Genomic DNA, 20,168 nt, shown 5'->3' on the forward strand with positions numbered 1-20,168 from the left:
GTAGGGAAAGCCAATGAGGCACAAGTGCAGTTTGAAACACATTTTGACTCTTAGGCCCATTTGCCAGGAGAAATGATTCAAGGCTTTTAGACGCCAGCTCTTGCCAGTGACAGACGATGCTGGCCTTACCTTTCTCGGCCAACGAGACTCTGTAGTTTTCCAGGAAGATGACCTTCAGCTTGTTCCCCACCACAGGGTCGTTGTTGACCACATGGCCCACGGAAGTGATGAGCTTGATGATCATTTTGGCCATGTGGTAGCCAGGAGCAGCCTACAAGCAGGGCAGAAACGCAAGCACTTAGAAGGAACAGTGGCAGCTGGTATAGTGATCAGGTGGGATTGCTATGAGGAATGATAACAAATATAGAGTAAGCCGTCTGTGTCAGCAATGAAAACATTGCGCTGACTGGGTTTAAACTATTTTGATATGATTCTTGATCAATCCACACCTCTGCATCCCTGTTCCATTTCTCTTTCTTCACAAGTCATGTACCCACTTAGACAGACAGGCGTCCTGGGTCATCAAAGACAGTGGGCAGTTTCTTTGATGTAGCTTTTCTGATATGTTAATCTTAGAATGTTAATCTTAGGGCCAGGAAACAGATCTCACATGAAGGTGACAATGATCGCTGGTCTCCTGGCCATCCTTCTTATCATGTGTATTGATTGTTTATGACCTTCGGGGTTGCTGAATGCACTCCTTTGTAGTTTTCATTCATTTACCCCAAAAGTATGCATGCTTAACTAGTGTTTGTAGTTTAACTTTGTCCCCACGTGGGGTTTGTTGAAATGCTCAGAAGATATCTGATTGGTTCTTACGAACACTCTGTAAAAAGCTCTTTTGTGAATAAAACGACCTGGGCCAGGGGCTGGGGGGAGAGATTATTATACGCACCCTTCCGAGAGTCTTGCTGGTTCAAGCCTCTGTGTGTATTCTTATTAATCAGAGTTCAATCCTTCCTTTACTTTGGGAATGCCTCATTCCTGGGCGTGTTTCCAACAGAATCCACAATAAAGAGGACATCCTTGCGCTTCCCCCTAGCTTCCCGGAAACCAGGACCCTCCAGATGCTTTCTAGGTCTATTTTTGTTGTTGTTTAAGCAGACTTTTCAGCTGCACAAATTCCCCATCAACACCTCACACTCTCCTTTTGTGGTGGTGGTGTGTGGTCACGTTAGAAGTACATGAAATTATGCTTTAGGGAGGTGTTTTTCTCATTCCCCCTCAACACTAGCACTCTGGATGGGTAGTAGCATCAGGAAGGGTGAAGAAAAGCATTCCTTCACACAGGGCTTAATTATTCATCGGTGGAACTCCCTCCCACAAGATGTGGTACGTTGGCCACTGACAAGTCCAAGGCAGGCAGGCAGGCAGGAAGGCACTTCCAAGGGCAGCCCAAAAGAGGCACCCCAGCAGATCCTAGTCTGTCCCCTCTCGAAATGTGCAGCGCAAACCCATCGCTTACTTTGCCGCCAATGATCACCGTCCGGGGCACAAACAGCTTCATGGGGTCTCGCTTGATGCCTGTGGGAAAGAAAGGAGAGCACAACATGAAAGTCAGCATGGTGTAGTGGTTAAGAGCAGTGGACTCATAATCTGGTGAACTGGGTTCGCTTCCCTGCTCCTCCACATGCAGCTGCTGGGTGACCTTGGGCCAGTCACACTTCTCTGAAGTCTCTCAGCCCCACTCACCTCACAGAGTGTTTGTTGTGGGGGAGGAAGGGAAAGGAGAATGTGAGCCGCTTTGAGACTCAAGAAGGCTGATCGCCAAAGAATTGATGCTTTTGAATTATGGTGCTGGAGGAGACTCTTGAGAGTCCCATGGACTGCAAGAAGATCCAACCTCTCCATTCTGAAGGAAATCAGCCCTGAGTGCCCACTGGAAGGACAGATCCTGAAGCTGAGGCTCCAATACTTTGGCCAACTCATGAGAAAAGAAGACTCCCTGGAAAAGACCCTGATGTTGGGAAAGATGGAGGGCACAAGGAGAAGGGGACAACAGAGGACGAGATGGTTGGACAGTGTTCTCGAAGATACCAGCATGAGTTTGACCAAACTGCGGGAGGCAGTGGAAGACAGGAGTGCCTGGCGTGCTCTGGTCCATGGGGTCACGAAGAGGCGGACACGACTAAACGACTAAACAACAACAACAAAAGGGGAGTGAAAGGCGGGATATCCAAACTCCTCCTCTTCTTCTTATTTTCCACCAAGACACCTAGGAGGTGAAGCTGTCACTGCCTACTAACCACGAATGCCCAGGCTGCCCAGCTGCCCCCGTGTCCTTACTCACGGTTGTACATGGTGATGATGTGCAGGCAGTTCATGAGTTGCCGCTTGTATTCGTGGATCCTCTTGACCTGGACATCAAACATGGAAGCCGGGTTGATCTTCACCTTATATTCCTTCTCCAAATACTGGGCAAACTTGACCTTGTTCTCCTGCGAGAGCAGAGGGAAGGAGCAATCGCTCAAAGCAGCAGCAAATATAGCCAACAAGGCATGGTCTGAGGGCAATGGATACAGCAGCCCCCCTGCCTAATGCCGTTCCCGGGACGTCCTTTTAATTGTGCATTAATGATGCTCTGCTTTCGTGACAATATTGGCGTGGTTACACACAACCCTCATTTTCAACACCGTTTGCACCTGCAAATGTTTCAGGGTCAACATACAGTTCCTTTCCCAACCGGGGTCCGTCCCTTAATCTCCTGCCACAATCCCGCAACTTTTCATAGAACAGAAGTTTCCTGGGCCTTTCCATCCTGTTTTGCTGCCATGTAATGCAAGGCTGCCTCCCCCCAAAGGTAACATTTGGGGGGGGGGGAAGCACTGCAAAGCGAAGAGAGTGGAATCATGTGTGAACAGTGCTGGATTTACATGTAAGCTAAACAAGCTCTAGCTTAGGGCCCCACTCTCCTGGGGGCCCCAAAAAAATGTAAAGGGGGGAAAACCCTGGATGTACATTTCCAAAATATAAGATGAAAAACAAATAAAATAAAACCAGCTTACAGCAACAGTGTTTTGTGTTGTGTAGGCTCCTAAGATGTAAATCATGGGTCCCTCCTGCGCTCATCTCGCTTTATTGGCCAAGGGAGCCGGTGTACAGCTTCTGGGTCATGTGGCCAGCAGGACTAAGCCGCTTCTGGCAAACCAGAGCAGCGCACGGAAACATTAATACATACATATTACGAATATAGGAAAGGTAAAGGGACCCCTGACCATTAGGTCCAGTCGTGGCCGACTCTGGGGTTGCGGCGCTCATTTTGCTTTATTGGTCGAGGGAGCCGGTGTACAGCTTGTGGGTCATGCGGCCAGCATGACTGAGCCGCTTCTGGCGAACCAGAGCAGTGCATGAAATGCCGTTTACCTTCCCGCCGGAATTTATCTACTTGCTCTTTGACGTACTTGCACTTTGGCGTGCTTTCGAACTGCTAGGTTGGCAGGAGCAGGGACCGAGCAACGGGAGCTCACCCCATCGCGGGGATTCGAACCGCCGACCTTCTGATCGGCAAGTCCTAGGCTCTGTGGTTTAACCCACAGCGCCACCCGCATCCCATATGTAAAATAAACTCTCTCTGAGTGAGCAGAGGGTGCTTATTGCAAAGAGCATACACAAGCCATCACAGGCTGTGTGGCAGTCCTGCCCCCCCAGCCACCACGTTTGCTTGCTGTGAAGTCCAGCGTCTCCCAGGAATCTCAGGAGCAGAATCCTGCCTCCTCTCCAGCTGCAGCGTCGACAAGAAGACGCCCAGCTCCTCCACCCGCTTACCTGTTTGACTTTGGACACTTCCCGGATGAAAAGCTCATCGTTGGCAAACCGGTGCAGTTTCGTCAGCTGGCTGAGGTCCTTGACGTACTCCTCTCCTATTTTCTGTAAAAGAGAAGCGGGGGGGGGGAGGGGGGCTTGAGACATCCAGACCACCTGCCTCAAGACAAGCAGCCTTTCCGAGGTATTTGCTCACCTCCCCAAAAAAGACTTTTTCCTGCCTCTTACCATGCCAGCCTTACATGCACCCGCCTGACCACTTTGATTGGTGGAACTGGCACCACGACAGGCGTCGCAAAACACCCGTTCTGCATTTGTAAGAACTTGATAGTTTAGTGCGGGAGAACTTTGGAACTCCCTGCCTATTGAAGATCCCAGGCCACAGAGAGGTTAGGCTGGCCTCAACTAGAGCCAGGGCCTTCTCGGCTGCGGCTCCAATCTGGTGGAACGCTCTGTCACAAGAGACCTGGGCCCTGCGGGACTTGACATCTTTCCGTAGGGCCTGCAAGACAGAGCTGTTCCACCAGGCCTTTGGTCAGGGCGCGGCCTGACCCCCCTCCTTTGGCAATCTGCACAGAATTTTGCTTAATGGTTGCCATCAATTTGATTTTAATTAATTTTTATAATGAAATGTTTTTAGAATCGTTGGGTTATTTTGATTGTTGTTAGCCGCCCTGAGCCCAGCTTCGGCTGGGGAGGGCAGGATATAAATAAAATTTATTTTTATTATTATTATCAAGCAGGTGCCTTCACCGTACTCTTTTCGGCACCTGTTAAAAACATTCCTGTTTAGACAAACCTACCCATCACATGCTTAGAAATTAGAGGTTGTCTGGACATCTTTTAGCATTTTAACTTTTGTATGTTTTGAAGTAGGATTGTGAATTTTTCTTGATTTTACTGTGGACAAGCAACCATTTTTAATCCAAAGCATTAGCTATAATCTTTCGTAAATCTTTTGTAAACTGTTTTGAAGTTGTTGCTTTTCACAATCACACAATATATTAGTTTTATGAATGAAATGCATAAATAAATATATTTTTTAAAAAACAGCATGCCTCTGTTTCCCCATGAAAATGGTAGGCAAAGCTATGTTCGGATACCGCCCCCAAATTTCATCACTTTGCTACTGTGATTTTCTGGGTTAAGGGGGCTGAAGACCAATGACACAGAAATGATCTCTGAATGCATGCTATATTCCAGAATAGAAGTGCCTTTTGCATCATGTGAAAGCTGAAATACAACGTGGAAATTAACAGGGAAATGGAATAAACTGCTGCACAGAAGCAGCCTTATTGCTGTCCAAGGTACATCAGGACACGATCCACCTTGATGGAAACGGTGCGATTTCTGCCAGAGCAAAGTCAACTGCAGGTGGGCTGCATACCTCTGCAATTAACTCTGCGAGTCCCGGGTTGCAAAGCAGGAGCCACCGCCGAGGGGTGATGCCGTTGGTTTTATTCTGAAACTTCTCTGGCTCCACCTCTGCAAAGTCCTTGAACCTGCGCAGGAAGGAAGTTCTCAGTTCAGTGGCTGGGGAAACCCAGCCAGGTGTGTGGGGTAGAAATAATAAATTCTTATTTTTATATCATTAAGATTTCTTAGCTAACAATGCATCGTAAGAAGAGTCTTTTGCTGGATCAGGCCAACCTTCTCATCCAGCATCCTGTTTGCAAAGTGGCCGATCAAATGCCCCAAAGGGAAACTCACGAGCAGGACTTACCATATTTTTCGCTCTATAGGACGCACTTTTTCCCCTCCAAAAATTAAGGGGAAATGTGTGTGCGTCCTATGGAGCGAATGCAGGCTCCTTGGCTTCAGCGATAGCAACACGAAGCCTCCCAAGCGCAGAGGGAGCTTCCACACCGACCCCTCTCGCTCTCCAGGCTTCAGGGATGGCCGCCTGAAGCCTTCAGAGCGCAGCAGGAACTCGCGCTGCACTCCGAAGGCTTCGGGTTCCTTTTGCTGAAGACGGGCGAGCAAGACTCTCCTGGCTTCAGCAGAGAGGGAGAGCTGCGCAGCGCCCCTTGAGCAAAGTGGGAGGAGAAATGGAAGGGGCTCCGTTTCTCCTGCCACTTCGCTGAAGGGGCGCTGAGCAGAGAGGGGGAGAATTCCCCCCCCCCGTTCTCCCGCTCCTATGGTCCGGTGCGTCCTATAGAGCGAAAAATACGGTAAGTGCAACAGCACCTCCCTTCACTTAATTGTCCTACTGTAGAGCTGGGGGACCCCCAAGGGAAGAAGGCTCAGAGCCCAGGGAGTGGCGGTGGTGGGACGACGATGAGTAGTCAGAGGGAGAAGACTGAGAAGAGGAGGTGTTGGAAGCTGAAGGGCTAACAAGGCTTGGTGAGCTGGGAGAGTCTGTGTCAGAGAGAAGTCCAGAATCAGGAGAGAGGGATGAGGGAGGCAGAGAGGAGTCAAGCTGGTGAAGAAGTCAGGGTGTCTGCCCCTCTTGCTGCAATGCTCTCTCCTCCCTTCTGATCTCCCAGGACCAGGAGAGGTGTGAAGCAGGAGGAGCAAAGACAGGTATGTTGGCATAGTCTCAGATTGCTTGGGAAGGACCCGGGAGAGGAGGTGACGTAGGCAGTTGTGGGAAGGTCTCCACAAATGCTTCATAGGGGCAAGAGCTATTGAGAAGAGTTGTGTGCTTATTAGGCCTGGCACTCCGGAGCAGACCTTGTTTCTTCTAATAAAGAGTTAAAGTGCTCCATGTGATTTATTGCTGGCTCACTCCTGACAATAGACTTATTCTGCGTGTATGTGCTTAAACTTCTCTTATAGCAGTCCAAGTTGACTATTGCTACATCTTTTTGAATTATGGTGCTGGAGGAGACTCTTGAGAGTCCCATGGACTGCAAGAAGATCAAACGTATCTATTCTGAAGGAAATCAGCCCTGAGTGCTCACTGGAAGGACAGATCCTGAAGCTGAGGCTCCAATACTTTGGCCACCTCATGAGAAGAGAAGACTCCCTGGAGAAGACCCTGATGTTGGGAAAGATGGAGGGCACAAAGAGAAGGGGACGACAGAGGACGAGATGGTGGGACAGTGTTCTCCAAGATACAAACATGAGTCTGACCAAACTATGGGAGGCAGTGGAAGACAGGAGTGGCTGGCGTGCTCTGGTCCATGGGGTCACGAAGAGTCAGACACCACTAAACGACTAAACAACAACAATATCTTATAGGAAACACAGTGTGTGTGTGTGTGTGTGTGTGTGTGTGTACTATTTTGGGGCTGCGATTTCACAGATAATTTTCACTGTGATTTACTTTTTTATCGCCAATTTTATTGGTCTTTGCATTGCACAGTGGGTCTACTTTCTGTTTTCTTGTGCTCTGGTTCAGAGGAAGGGTTGGGTAGGAAAGCACCAGATGAAAGGGAGATGATTACAGAAGTTCCTCTGAAGTACAAAACAGAAACAAAAACAACCAGACTAAAAATGGGAAGGAAACCACAATACCACAACTGTCAAGGTATTGACTACAAAGAAACAGTGACCAAGAGAAGGTGGAAGGAGAGAGGGAAATGTTCTGGGGGAAGCCGACCTTTCTCCACAGGGGATGGCTGCAGACATTGCCCCTTCCGATCTTCAGGAGGAGGGGGGGTTGTGGGATCACGACCCCGCCCACACTCACTCTGCGAGGCTGGCGTCAGCCTCGCAGGAGACAGGGATTCACCCAATTAGCATACCCTGTGGCGCCAGCCAATTGGCTGGCGGCAGGGGCGGGCCTTCCTAGGGCCACTTAAGGTCAGGGCAGCCCCTGGCTCGCCCCCTTTCTTCCCTGGAGACGACGCAGTTTCCCACCCACCCGCCCTTTAGGTTTTGCCACTGACCTTGCTATGGGCTTCGGCTGGTCGCCGCAAGGGGCCTGGTAGGAGTTTTTCCATTTGGCTAATTGGCTGGTTTTGTGAGCCACTTGGTTTTTTCGCCTACCTCGTAGCAAATCGTCACAACTCCCTCGGTTTTGGCGGTAGGCATTGGCCGGGGTATTATCATGCAGATGAGGTTGGGGGGGAGGAACGCCATCACCTCCCCCAATGCTTGAAGGGTAGTTCGTTAAAGGACTCCGAGGGGCAACGCCTCGTCCGAAACCTACGGAGGCTAGGGCCTAAAGCGCGCCCCCGAGCGGTAACCCCTCGGGGAGCGCCTAGGGATATGCATCTCGGGTGGCTCCCCCTGTTGGTGTTTAACCCTTCCCGGTCAGACCGGATAGTCGGTTAGGGCCAATGCCTAAGCCAATACCCTTCTTTCCTGTAATCAATAAAGTTGTGGCCATTTTCGCCCATTAACCTAAAACTCTGTGTCCGTTGTCTTCATTTATTCCACCTGTGGGGGGGAGGGAATAGCCACACAATTCCTCTTGCCTGCTCCCACAATCTGCACGTGCTCAGGGGCTCTAGAGCTCTGTCTTCAACCACCACCCAACTGACCCAGTGGCAAAGCACCCAGAAGCCCACCTTGGATCTAAACCCTAGTTCCAGGTTTTTTCCACGCCCACCCACTTGGGCCCCGCGGAATGCCCGCCCGTACTCACACTTGCGACTTGACAATTTCCGAGTGGATCTTGGCGACTCCGTTGACTGCATGCGAGCCCACGATGCACAGGTGTGCCATGTTGATGCGCTTCATACCTTCCTCTTCGATCAAGGACATCCGCCGGAGGCGGTCAACGTCCTTTGGAAACATGGCTGCGATTCTCTGAGCAGAGACAAGGAGGGCAAGATGGCTCAGGCACTCACAGCGCTCCAAAAGGATGCCGGAAGACGCCCAACCCAGTTTCGAAGCTCCCTGGAGAGCCCTCCACATGACAGCAGAACCTTGAGCTGGACAGGGGGTGTCACAGAACTAGTATTTCTGTATTGCAGGGAGTAAGACTGTTAGTATTCTTTCCCCGTGTTGCAGTCATGGGATTGTTTATATCATATGATGGTGTATGTTTTCATTCCACATTGTGGGAAGTGACGGAGACAGGATATTTTTATTACTGTGTTTCCGTGCTGTAGGATTTTTGTCCTTTGTTCTTTTCCCCGTTTGATGCTGATTAGGAAGGAGCTGAGTTAGAATGCCTCGAGTGTAAAGGTAAAGGGACCCCTGACCATTAGGTCCTGGGCCTTTCCGTCCTGTTTTGCTGCCATGTAATGCAGCATTGGGACGTAGGTGGCGCTGTGGGTTAAAGCCTCAGCGCCTAGGGCTTGCCGATCGAAAGGTCGGCGGTTCGAATCCCTGCGGCGGGGTGCGCTCCCGCTGCTCGGTCCCAGCGCCTGCCAACCTAGCAGTTCGAAAGCACCTCCGGGTGCAAGTAGATAAATAGGGACCGCTTACCAGCGGGAAGGTAAACGGCGTTTCCGTGTGCGGCTCTGGCTCGCCAGAGCAGCGATGTCACGCTGGCCACGTGACCCGGAAGTGTCTCTGGACAGCGCTGGCCCCTGGCCTCTTAAGTGAGATGGGCGCACAACCCCAGAGTCTGTCAAGACTGGCCCGTACGGGCAGGGGTACCTTTACCTTTACCTTTACCTAATGCAGCATTAGGTCCAGTCGTGGCTGACTCTGGGGTTGCAGCGCTCATCTCGCTTTATTGGCCGAGGGAGCCGGCGTACAGCTTCCTGGTCATGTGGCCAGCATGACTGAGCCGCTTCTGGCGAACCAGAGCAGCGCACGGAAACGCGGTTTACCTTCCCACCAGAGCGGTATTTATCTACTTGCACTTTGACGTGCTTTTGAACTGCTAGGTTGGCAGCAGCAGGGACCGAGCAACGGGAGCTCACCCAGTTGCAGGGACCTTCTGATCGGCAAGTCCTAGGCTCTGTGGTTTAACCCACAGCGCCATTATATGTAAATAATGGGAAGCAGCGCATGTCTCCTCCGTGCCGGAAATCGCGTCTGCACATGTACAGACACCGAAAACACGCTCACGCGCACTCACACTGTGACCCACGGAGCAATCTCCGTGGGAGTTAAGGGGCCCATGGCAGGTAAACCTTGCTGACCTCTGCATTAGAGTGAGGGCAGGAAGCATGGCCCTCACTCCGACTTGGCTACTGATCTCCTCGGTTATACCTGATGATGCCTGAAGCCAAATCGGAGGGAGGGCAAGCCCTTCTTGCGCTGCCTTCTGGCACCCTGTGGGCAAGAGCAAAGCCAATCCTGGAATCCAGTGAGCCACTGGGGAGTGTGAGCTCCGCCCTAGGCAAGCAGGGCAAAAACATCTGCACCATTAAATGGCTCTCCAGGAAATCACTTCCGCTGCCCCCCGAATCATGGCACTGGGCTTGAAAACCAGAACCGGGGACCACGGCGACACAGCCCTGCTTACGTCCAGGTGTCTCTGGTTGATTTCATAGATGATCTGCAGGTGTCTGGGCAGCAGTTTCTCCACCAGCTCCACCGGCCAGCGCTCAAGGGCTTCGGGGAGAACCGTGTGGTTCGTGTAGGCGAAAGTCCGCGTGGTGATGTCCCAGGCCTAGTATTTGTGAGAGTGAGAGAAAGACGGTGAGCAGGGCAAGGAAAGGAAACAGAAGGCTAAAGTAGCTGTTGCAGGAATTTATGTATAGGTTGGGGGGGGTTGCCCCTCCAGCAGATACCATGCACATGCAGCCACTACCAAAATCAGCACAATCACTTTTGTGACTTTTGTGATTTGTCCCCACAAAACACTTCATCACAGTTTCTTCCTATCTATTCAAAGGGCCTTTGCTGCACGATACCAAATGTAAGAATTCACTGATAAATGTCTCTATGTACTGGCTCACTGGGAAAACTTCAGAAATTCATATGGACACTTGAGCTCAGCTCCTCAGCAGCCCCTCTGCCTGAGTGATAATCCCTGGCATCCTGATACCTGAGTGCCAGACAGGTAGCCATTCCAGAAATAACAAACCCAGATGAAGACAAAAGGGTGTGATTCACTTGGCTGGGAAACAGGGAAATGTAAATATCTCTTTTGTTCCACTTGATGGGTGGAGGGCAAGGGGAACCATGAGGCAGGGTCCAGGATGCTCAGATTACTGCCAGCAGACCTCCTCTTTCATGATGTAATCGTGATGTAGTTTTGGGGGGGGTAACATGGAGATTAAAGGTAAAGGTAAAGGTACCCCTGCCCGTACGGGCCAGTCTTGACAGACTCTGGGGTTGTGCGCCCATCTCACTTAAGAGGCCAGGGGCCAGCGCTGTCCGGAGACACTTCCGGGTCACGTGGCCAGCGTGACATCGCTGCTCTGGCGAGCCAGAGCCGCACACGGAAACGCCGTTTACCTTCCCGCCGGTAAGCGGTCCCTATTTATCTACTTGCACCCGGAGGTGCTTTCGAACTGCTAGGTTGGCAGGCGCTGGGACCGAGCAGCGGGAGCGCACCCCGCCGCAGGGATTCGAACCGCCGACCTTTCGATCGGCAAGCCCTAGGCGCTGAGGCTTTAACCCACAGCGCCACCTGCGTCCCAACATGGAGATTAGCAGCTAATAAAAGTTTGGGGGCTCTTTTGTTGGGGGCTTCCATCTTGTTCCACCTTGTGGCAGGTGGGAGTCCTGTCGCGAAAGTCTTCAATCAAGACCAAGCCTACTGGCTGCTGTTTTGCTCTGGTATTCCTGGCTGGGGTCCTTGTTTTTTTGTCCAAGGGAGCCCTCAGATTTCTCCGCTAACAAGCTCAGTAGCAGAGCATCTGCTTTGCATTGAGAAGGTCCCAGGTTCAATCCCCGATGGGGGATAAAATACATATTTTAGGTAGATTAAAAGGGGGAAACCTGAACTCAGGGCTTTTTTTATGTGTGACAGCGCTCACTGGTACAGAGTGCCGGTGTCAAGGTTAAAAGGCACCCTGTATTTTTTAAGTATGGTTCTAGGAAGTTGGCAACTTGAATGAACCAGAAGCACCATGGCTAACTTGTGCATTTGGCAACCTAGTAAGCCAATGCTTGCTTGAGACATTTATGACATACCATATTGGCCTGAATATAAGCCATACTTGCAAATAATAATAATAATAATAATAGTTTTTATTTATACCCTGCCCTCCCCAGCCAAGGCCGGGCTCAGGGCGGCTAACAAGCAATAATAAAAACAAGTTGAATGAATACAACTTAAAAACAAGATTAAAATACAACATTAAAATATTGAAACATTAAAATATTTGAATGCAGCCTCATCACAGGAGGAGAAAGGAAAAAGAAAGAGGGGGAGGGAATCAAATTGGCTCCAAGCCAAAGGTCAGGCGGAACAACTCTGTCTTACAGGCACTGTGGAAAGAAATCAGATCCCGCAGGGCCCTGGTCTCATGAGACAGAGCGTTCCACCAGGCCGGAGCCAGTGTTGAAAAGGCCCTGGGCTCTGGTTGAAGCTAATCTAATAAGCCACACCTTTAAAATTTGGCGGCTTGGGGGAGGCTTGGAAACTGCAGACGGGATGGGCACCGTTGCCCCATGCTCCTGGGCTGCTCTCTGGGGGGCAGCCGTGCCAGATGGGAATTTGAAAAAAATAAGTGTGGCTTATATTCGGGCCAATATGGTACATATGCTACATGCTTTTAAAACCAAGCCTCTTAATTCTGCTCTACCCTTTCCTTTGAAAGGAACTCAGATAGACTGAAAAGCTACCATAATAGATGACAATTGCAGCTCACTAGCAGTTTGTTCCAACCTTGAAGATAAGGAGTCCTGGGAACTGCTTAGCGACCGCATAGCAGAAAGAATACAACGGGTTTGTGTGTATGTTTGCATGGCTTTTGCTTGCAGAGGCTGCAAACAAAGAAGCAGGTGGGGCAGGTAGATAGGAGGTTTGGAGTTGAAGGTGGAGCAGCGAGGCCAGCAGTCTGGACTTTGCTGGACCTATGTCCCCATGCACGCAAAGAGGACCGTACGAGAGACACTTTGACCACTACAGCCTGGATCCTGGATCTGGGCAATGAATAATGCTAATGGCATTCTGGTTCCTGGGGGAGAGGGCTTCATTCTGCACCCCATCTCTCTCTAAAAACCTCTCTCTCTCTCTCTCTCTCTCTCTCTCTCTCTCTCTGCGCTCAGGCAGAGAAGGACACAGGGAGAACCCTCAAGGAGGTAACACCTGTCTGCAGCACCTGCGTGTGGATTAGGGTGAATCTGATTAGCCACAACAACTCCTTTTGTCTGATTCCCCTTTCCCTTTCTGAAGGCTAACGCTCTGTGAACGGAGAGGACGGCCTACTTGTGCAAAAGTTTCCAGATGGACTAGATGACTCTGGGGGTCACTTCCAACTTTTTTGTTGTTGTTGTTTAGTCGTTTAGTTGTGTCCGACTCTTCATGACCCCATGGACCACAGCACACCAGGCACTCCGGTCTTCCACTGCCTCCTGCAGTTTGGTCAAACTCATGCTGGTAGCTTTGAGAACACTGTCCAACCATCTCGTCCTCTCTTGTCCCCTTCTCCTTGTGCCCTCCATCTTTCCCAACATCAGAGTCTTTTCCAGGGAGTCTTCTCTTCTCATGAGGTAGCCAAAGTCTTGGAGTCTCAGCTTCAGGATCTGTCCTTCCAGTGAGCACTCAGGGCTGATTTCCTTCAGAATGGAGAGGTTTGATCTTCTTGCAATCCATGGGACTCTCAAGAGTCTCCTCCAGCACCAGAATTCAAAAGCATCCATTCTTCGGCGATCAGCCTTCTTTATGGTCCAGCTCTCACTTCCATACATCACTTGTTGTTGTTGTTTAGTCATTTAGTCGTGTCTGACTCTTTGTGACCCCATGGACCAGAGCACACCAGGCACTCCTGTCTTCCACTGCCTCCCGCAAACTCTTTGGTCAAACCCATACATCACGATTCTACAATTCCCTACCACCAGCGCCCAGCAGGTGGAGCCATTGTGAAAGACCTCAACTTCGTGGCATCCTTCCCTTGGCACATATTATTCGCCCAGGCAGTCTTTTTTTTTTTTTTTTGCGAGATCTGATAACAGGGGTGCAGCTGAATGGCGCTACCACGTGGGAAGGTCCCCACACCAATTCCACGAGAAAGACCTAGAAGTTCCCCAACGTACAGTTGCATCATTCAGATGAAAATATGAAGTTACCGTAGAAGAAAAGTGAGGAGGAATTAAAGAACCTTTTGATGAGGGTGAAAGAGGAGAGCACAAAATATGGTCTGAAGCTCAACATCAAAAAAACGAAGATCATGGCCACTGGTCCCATCACCTCCTGGCAAATAGAAGGGGAAGAAATGGAGGCAGTGAGAGATTTTACTTTCTTGGGCTCCGTGATCACTGCAGATGGTGACAGCAGCCACGAAATTAAAAGACGCCTGCTTCTTGGGAGAAAAGCGATGACAAACCTAGACAGCAACTTAAAAAGCAGAGACATCACCTTGCCTACAAAGGTCCGTATAGTTAAAGACATGGTTTTCCCAGTAGTGATGTACGGAAGTGAGAGCTGGACCATAAAGAAGGCTGATCGCCGAAGAATTAATGCTTTTGAATTCTGGTGCTGGAGGAGACTCTTGAGAGTCCCATGGACTGCAAGAAGAACAAATCTCTCCATTCTTAAGGAAATCAGCCCTGAGTGCTCACTGGAAGGACAGACGAGGCTCCAATACTTTGGCCACCTCATGAGAAGAGAAGACTCCCTGGAAAAGACCCTGATGTTGGGAAAGATGGAGGGCACAAGGAGAAGGGGACGACAGAGGACGAGATGGTTGGACAGTGTTCTGGAAGCTACCAACATGAGTCAGACCAAACTGCGGGAGGCAGTGGAAGACAGAAGTGCCTGGTGTGCTCTGGTCCAGGGGGTCATGAAGAGTCGGACACGAGTAAACGACTAAACAACAACAACAACCATAGAAGAGGCATGGCCAAACGCAGCACTCTAGCTGTTTTGGGACTACAACTCCCATCATCCCTAGCTAACAGGACCAGTGGTCAGGGATGATGGGAACTGTAGTCCCAAAACAGCTGGAGGGCCAGGTTTGGCCATGCCTGCCGTAGAACCATCAGAGCCTTGCTCAACTTAGCTGGCCTTGCAAGTGTGGTGCTGAGTTCAGGTTCTGCTCTTGAGGCTCCCCAAGTGGCACCTGGTGGCCACTATTAAAACGGGGTGCTGGACCAGATTGGCCATTGGCCTGATCCAGCAACCAGGCTCCAGAGCTTGATCCCTGGAAAGAAACAGGAGCGACATGGAAGACTGTTCCAAACCTTGTCCCACGGCAGCCTCTCAATGTCCAGAAACACTCTCATCAGCTCGGGGATGGCCATGGCGGGATGTGTGTCGTTCAGCTGGATGGCAACCTGCAAATGTAGAAGGAAGAACCGAACAATTAATTTGGACCCCCAAACTGGCTAGTTAGCGTCTAAGAGGAGAGATGCTGTAGGTTAAAGTCTACCTCGGACAGAACTCATCGCTGGGTTTTTTCTGCCCCCTCCTCCCAGCTGTGCACAGAATGGTTCTTGCTGCTCTGCACATACCCAGAGGAAATCATCACTACTATATTGTCAGTTTGCATTTCTTAGTGCAGAAAGTATTGATCTGATGGGTAGAGATCTTTCCTATTCTAATAAATTCAAGAGGGTTCTGGAAGCTTCTCTGCATGAAAGAAACAAGCAGAACTGGTTTAAACTGGTTCTCTTATCTCTTACCTCAACATACTGTGATATTTCCTGCACTAGCATTTGGGAGCCAATTGTCCATTTTTTATTTTTTTTAAATAAGGCCAGAAGGAGCCTGGGTTTCACTTTCTCTTTCTGTTTCCCTTCTGTGTGTTGTTCTGTACATAGTATGCTATAGTGTTAAGGCTTTAGAATTATAAGTTATTGTAAGTTTAAGTTAAATCTGCTGCAACTAGATTTCTTATGGAAAATGCCAATCCTGAATGCACTGGATTTGTGACTAATTATGCTAATTTGCCTTCAGTAGCAGTAAAGCTCTGCTGGATGAAATACAATTGCCTCTGGTCTATTTTTTTGGAATTCTGCAACGTGTTTAAGTTTTTACTCTGCTAACTATACGTTGGAGCATGCATAGGCAAACTCGGCCCTCCAGATGTCTTGGGACTACAACTCCCATCATCCCTGACCACTGGTCCTGTTAGCTGGGGATGATGGAGGGCCGAGTTTGCCTATGCCTGCGTTGGAATCTACTCTGGATCAATACTGAGTTGAATTCAATGACATATAATTGTCATCAGGAGATTGATGGCTCGCTCCCTCTCCCTAGCTACTGATGTGATAGTGTTACATGAGCTGTAACAATGTCTGGATATTGTTACCTGAGCTGTTGGGGAGCTTTATGCTCACTAAAAAATTTGAGGCAAGTTAATTGTTTATTTTTATTTAGCGTTACGATGAAGTGACACCATACTTTTAAATGTATTGTGACTGTACTACAGTACTAAGACCGCTTGGTTTTTATGTGAGTCGTTTCAGTGCAGATGCATATAATGAATTATGTAAATATGGCTGCATACATACCACAAATTTAAAGCACCTTAAAAGAACCTGGCTTCCCCCAAATGCATCCTGGGAACTGAGGTGTGCTAAGGGTGCTGGGAGGGACGCGGGTGGCGCTGTGGGTTAAACCACAGAGCCTAGGACTTGCTGATCAGAAGGTCAGCGGTTCGAATCCACGCGACAGGGTGAGCTCCTGTTGCTCGGTCCCTGCTCCTGCCAACCTAGCAGTTCAAAAGCACGTCAAAGTGCAAGTAGATAAATAGGTACCACTCCGGCGGGAAGGTAAACGGCGTTTCCGTGCGCTGCTCTGGCTCGCCAGAAGCGGCTTAGTCATGCTGGCCACATGACCCGGAAGCTGTACGCCAGCTCCCTCGGCCAATAAAGCGAGATGAGCGCCGCACCCCCAGAGTCGGCCACGACTGGACCTAATGGTCAGGGGTCCCTTTACCTTTACCTTAAGGGTGCTGGGAACTGTGGCTCTGTGAGAGGTAAACTAGAGGAATCTTTGGGGAAAGCCAGGTGCTTTAAATTCCTGCACTGCAGGGGGTTGGACTCTTCGGGCTGTACAATTCTATGTCGTGTACGCAACCTGCATGACTACATCTTCCAGACCTAAAACCCGTGCTAGATATGTTCTCGGGCAGAATCCTGGCTCGACGTGGCCCTGCAGCCGTGCATATTTCACAACCAGATGAAGGAGAGGTGTCCTATTGAATTTCACATCCTCACTGCTGCAAACTGGTCATGTTGTGCGGATGCCTGATGATCGCCTTCCAAAGCAACTACTCTATTCCAAACTTAAAAAGGGAAAGCGTAATGCTGGTGGTCAACAAAAGAGGTTTAAAGACTCTCTCAAGGCAAATCTAAAAAAAATGTAGTATAAACACTGACAACTGGGAAACACTGGCCTGCGAGCGCTCCAGTTGGAGAACAGACTTTAGTACAGTATAGTACAGTGGTACCTCGGGTTACAAACGCCTCGGGTTACAAACGCCTCGGGTTACAAACGCTTCGGGTTACATGTTTTCAGGTTGCGGACCACGGGAAACCCGGAGGTACCGGAAAGGGTTACTTCTAGGTTTCGCTGCTCGCGCATGCGCAGAAGCACTAAACTGCACTTCGTGCATGCGCAGAAGCGCAGAAGCGCAGAATCGTGTCACGCGCGTACACAGAAGCGGTGCTGCAGGTTATGAACGCTGTGGGTTGCGGAAGTGCCTCCGTCACAGATAATGTCCGCAACCTGAGGTTCCACTGTATAAACACCAATAACTTGGAACACTTGCCTGAGAGCGCTCCAGTTGGAGAACAGCCTTTACCAAAGGTGTCATGGACTTTGAAGACACTTGAACTCAGGACGCAAGGGAGAAACATGCTAAGAGGAAGGCACGCTTGGCAAACCCTCACCGTGATCAACTCCCGCCCGGAATCCAATGTCCCCACTGTGGAAGGACATGTGGATCCAGAATTGGCCTCCACAGTCACTTACGGACTCATTGTTAAAACCGTGTTCATGGAAGACAATCTTACTTGGCTACAAGGGATGGCCAGAGAAGAAAAAGAATTTTGTGTGAAAGCCAACACACACACACACACACACGCAAACAGAAAACTACCTGGTCTGGAAAGGAATCAAAAGCTGTCCGGACGCTTTCGGTGCTCCCAAATTTGGAGGCTTTGAACCGCCGGATGATGTCCTGCAGGGTGGCAGCGACCACAAAGTACTCTTGCTTCAAGCGCAGCTCCTTCCCTTCGAAAAACTGCAAAGATGGAGAGGAACGTCCCATTGGGAACATTGATAATAAGACACACCAGGCAAGATTGAACAGTGTTGAACAGTGTGGCGTGTCCTACTGCAGTCTTTGCCATAAGCTGATCCCCCCTTCCAGATGTTTGACCTACAATTCCCATCACAACTGGGGAGTAAAATGGGAGCAACTGTGAATTCATTGCACAGGGTTTTGGGGGGAGGACTGTAAATCACTTTGTGTATAAAAATGACTGTAGAAACATTTTTTAAAAATACCTTTCATTTCCCAAAGCACTTTAACCTTTACTATTCCGTGAATAATCCAAAGGGAATTTTGGGGATGGACGAGATATTTTATATTTGACTTCCCTTACCAATGGTTTTCGTTTTTGCTTTCTTTCTTTTTTTTTTGAAACGTTTAAGTTTTTGTGTTTTTTTGGTTAACTTTGTTTGTGTTAAATATGTATTCTGCAGCTGACCTCCTTTGTAATGTTTTATTTTGAAATCTTTAAGACAATATTTTAGTTTTCTGTTAATTATGTTGCTTTGACTGCATACGCCACATTTGACTTTCTTCAGAAATGTTTGATTCTGGATTGTTTTATTGGTGTTTTAATATGTTGTAAACTGCTTTGAGATTTTTCTTAAAAATATAAAGCGGTATAGAAATGAAATTATTATTAATAATAATATTTGAGATGGGCTGATAACCAAAAGAAGTTTGGTGATGAGATGCAAAAGAAGGGTGTTTGGAATCAGAGGGCACACAGATGACACATGGCGGCGAATTAACCTTTACTAGTCAAGCATCTCTTTAACTGCATATCAAAAGTGTTGTCTGAATTGCCATGGTATTTGTAGAATTTAGCCTCAAGGGGAGGGGATAACTACAGCTAAAAAAACAGTTGTTGAAATGATGAACACAAACTGTATGAAGCAGGCTAGAATTATTATTTTTTTAATCTAAAAATCTTCTGGAGAAATTAAATGAGGGACTGAGCAAAAATTTTGGGTTTCACAGAGAAGCTGGCCACTTCACTCCATATCCTGACCCCCAAGGTGTGGAATGCGATAGATTCGTTGAACTGAGGCAGGCTTAAGTGTTTCGGCACCAGCTAAGGCATTGCAGGGATCTAGCACAATCTAACAGCCAATGAATCGGTTTCAATTTTCAAACCTGGTTGCCTGATTTTTTTGATTTTTTAAAATTATTTTTTAAGGAAAGAATTGCTGTCGCCACAAGGTGAGCAACTATGTGCTCCTGGTGAAAGCTGTTCAAAGAGACGAAATTTGGATTTCCAGTACCTAGAAATGTACACCACATGAATGGAAATTACCTTCTCCCTGATTCAACGCTCCCCCCCAACCTAAAAAGAATATTCCAAATTCATGGAGAGAGAGGCACGTCCAACTCCCAAGAGACTGATCTACTCCCAGTATGAAAAAACTGGCACTGATCTATCCAGGATTGCACAGAGTTGTTGAGTTTTTTGGGGGGAGGTGTCATCAAAGTTGTTGAGGTTTTTTTTTCTGTCCCCCCCCCCCTTTCTGGCTGGTGATTGACCAGGATCCCATGATCGACAAGGATCGAACATGAACCAGTAGATCGTGATCGACCGGTTAGACATTCCTGCTTTAGTGGATTACAGTGGTCATATTAACACAATAATAGTGCATCAGTGGCAGATTTATTCTGCTTTATTAAATAATCTGTGATACTTCCCCAATGCTACCACATTGGGGGCTATTATAACCAAAACTATGCAGAATCCCACCCCCCACCCTGAACATTTGTGGCGTGAAAAGTTGCTGGATTTTAGCAAGGAGTTACAGGATATTACCAATGGGAAATGAAGCAGTTTGACCGTCCCAAATCATTCTCAGGCCTAAGCAGTATAGTTAAGTGGGATCACACATGACTGCCCTAAAAGCACTTGGATGTCTAAAGAAAAAAAGTCAGTATTATTTTCCATCAGATCCCCCCCTCCCCCATTAACAGCAAAGAAGCTAGGCTAAGCAATGACACAGGTGTGAAAAATTAAGACACAAAAAGGAATTCTAGGCTGGTTCTCACGGAGGCAGTAAACTTGTGTAGGCAGTAAACATTTCAGATACTTCTCCATATAAACACACACACACACACACCCCTTCCATGTCGACAAATAGAATATCAGCGAGGGCAAGAATCCCTTTCCTTGAGAGGCTAGCTTTCTAAAGGCATGGACTTTTAAGGTTTAGAGGAGGATCCCACCCCGCAACGCTC

General features: G+C 48.8%; 1 protein-coding gene and 1 long non-coding RNA gene across 2 annotated transcripts in view; one reads left to right on the forward strand and one right to left on the reverse strand.

Moving 5' to 3' along the window:
• Window positions 1–20,168, reverse strand: part of PYGL (glycogen phosphorylase L) — a 61,769-nt gene that overhangs the window by 10,815 nt on the left and 30,786 nt on the right. Inside the window, exons 9-17 of the mRNA XM_079988330.1 lie at window positions 17,772–17,915; window positions 14,908–15,000; window positions 10,076–10,222; window positions 8,297–8,460; window positions 5,150–5,264; window positions 3,766–3,867; window positions 2,291–2,438; window positions 1,466–1,524; window positions 130–271 (exon numbers count right to left, since the gene is read on the reverse strand). Of these exons, the coding sequence (XP_079844456.1) occupies window positions 130–271; window positions 1,466–1,524; window positions 2,291–2,438; window positions 3,766–3,867; window positions 5,150–5,264; window positions 8,297–8,460; window positions 10,076–10,222; window positions 14,908–15,000; window positions 17,772–17,915 (1,114 nt within the window). The remainder of the gene's footprint in view (window positions 1–129; window positions 272–1,465; window positions 1,525–2,290; window positions 2,439–3,765; window positions 3,868–5,149; window positions 5,265–8,296; window positions 8,461–10,075; window positions 10,223–14,907; window positions 15,001–17,771; window positions 17,916–20,168) is intronic.
• LOC307208930 overlaps window positions 1–20,168 on the forward strand; it is a 50,744-nt gene that overhangs the window by 8,603 nt on the left and 21,973 nt on the right. The gene's annotated exons all lie outside the window — the stretch shown is intronic.

This window comes from Podarcis cretensis (assembly GCF_951804945.1).
Source record: "Podarcis cretensis genome assembly, chromosome: 1".
NCBI classification, from domain to species: domain Eukaryota; kingdom Metazoa; phylum Chordata; class Lepidosauria; order Squamata; family Lacertidae; genus Podarcis; species Podarcis cretensis.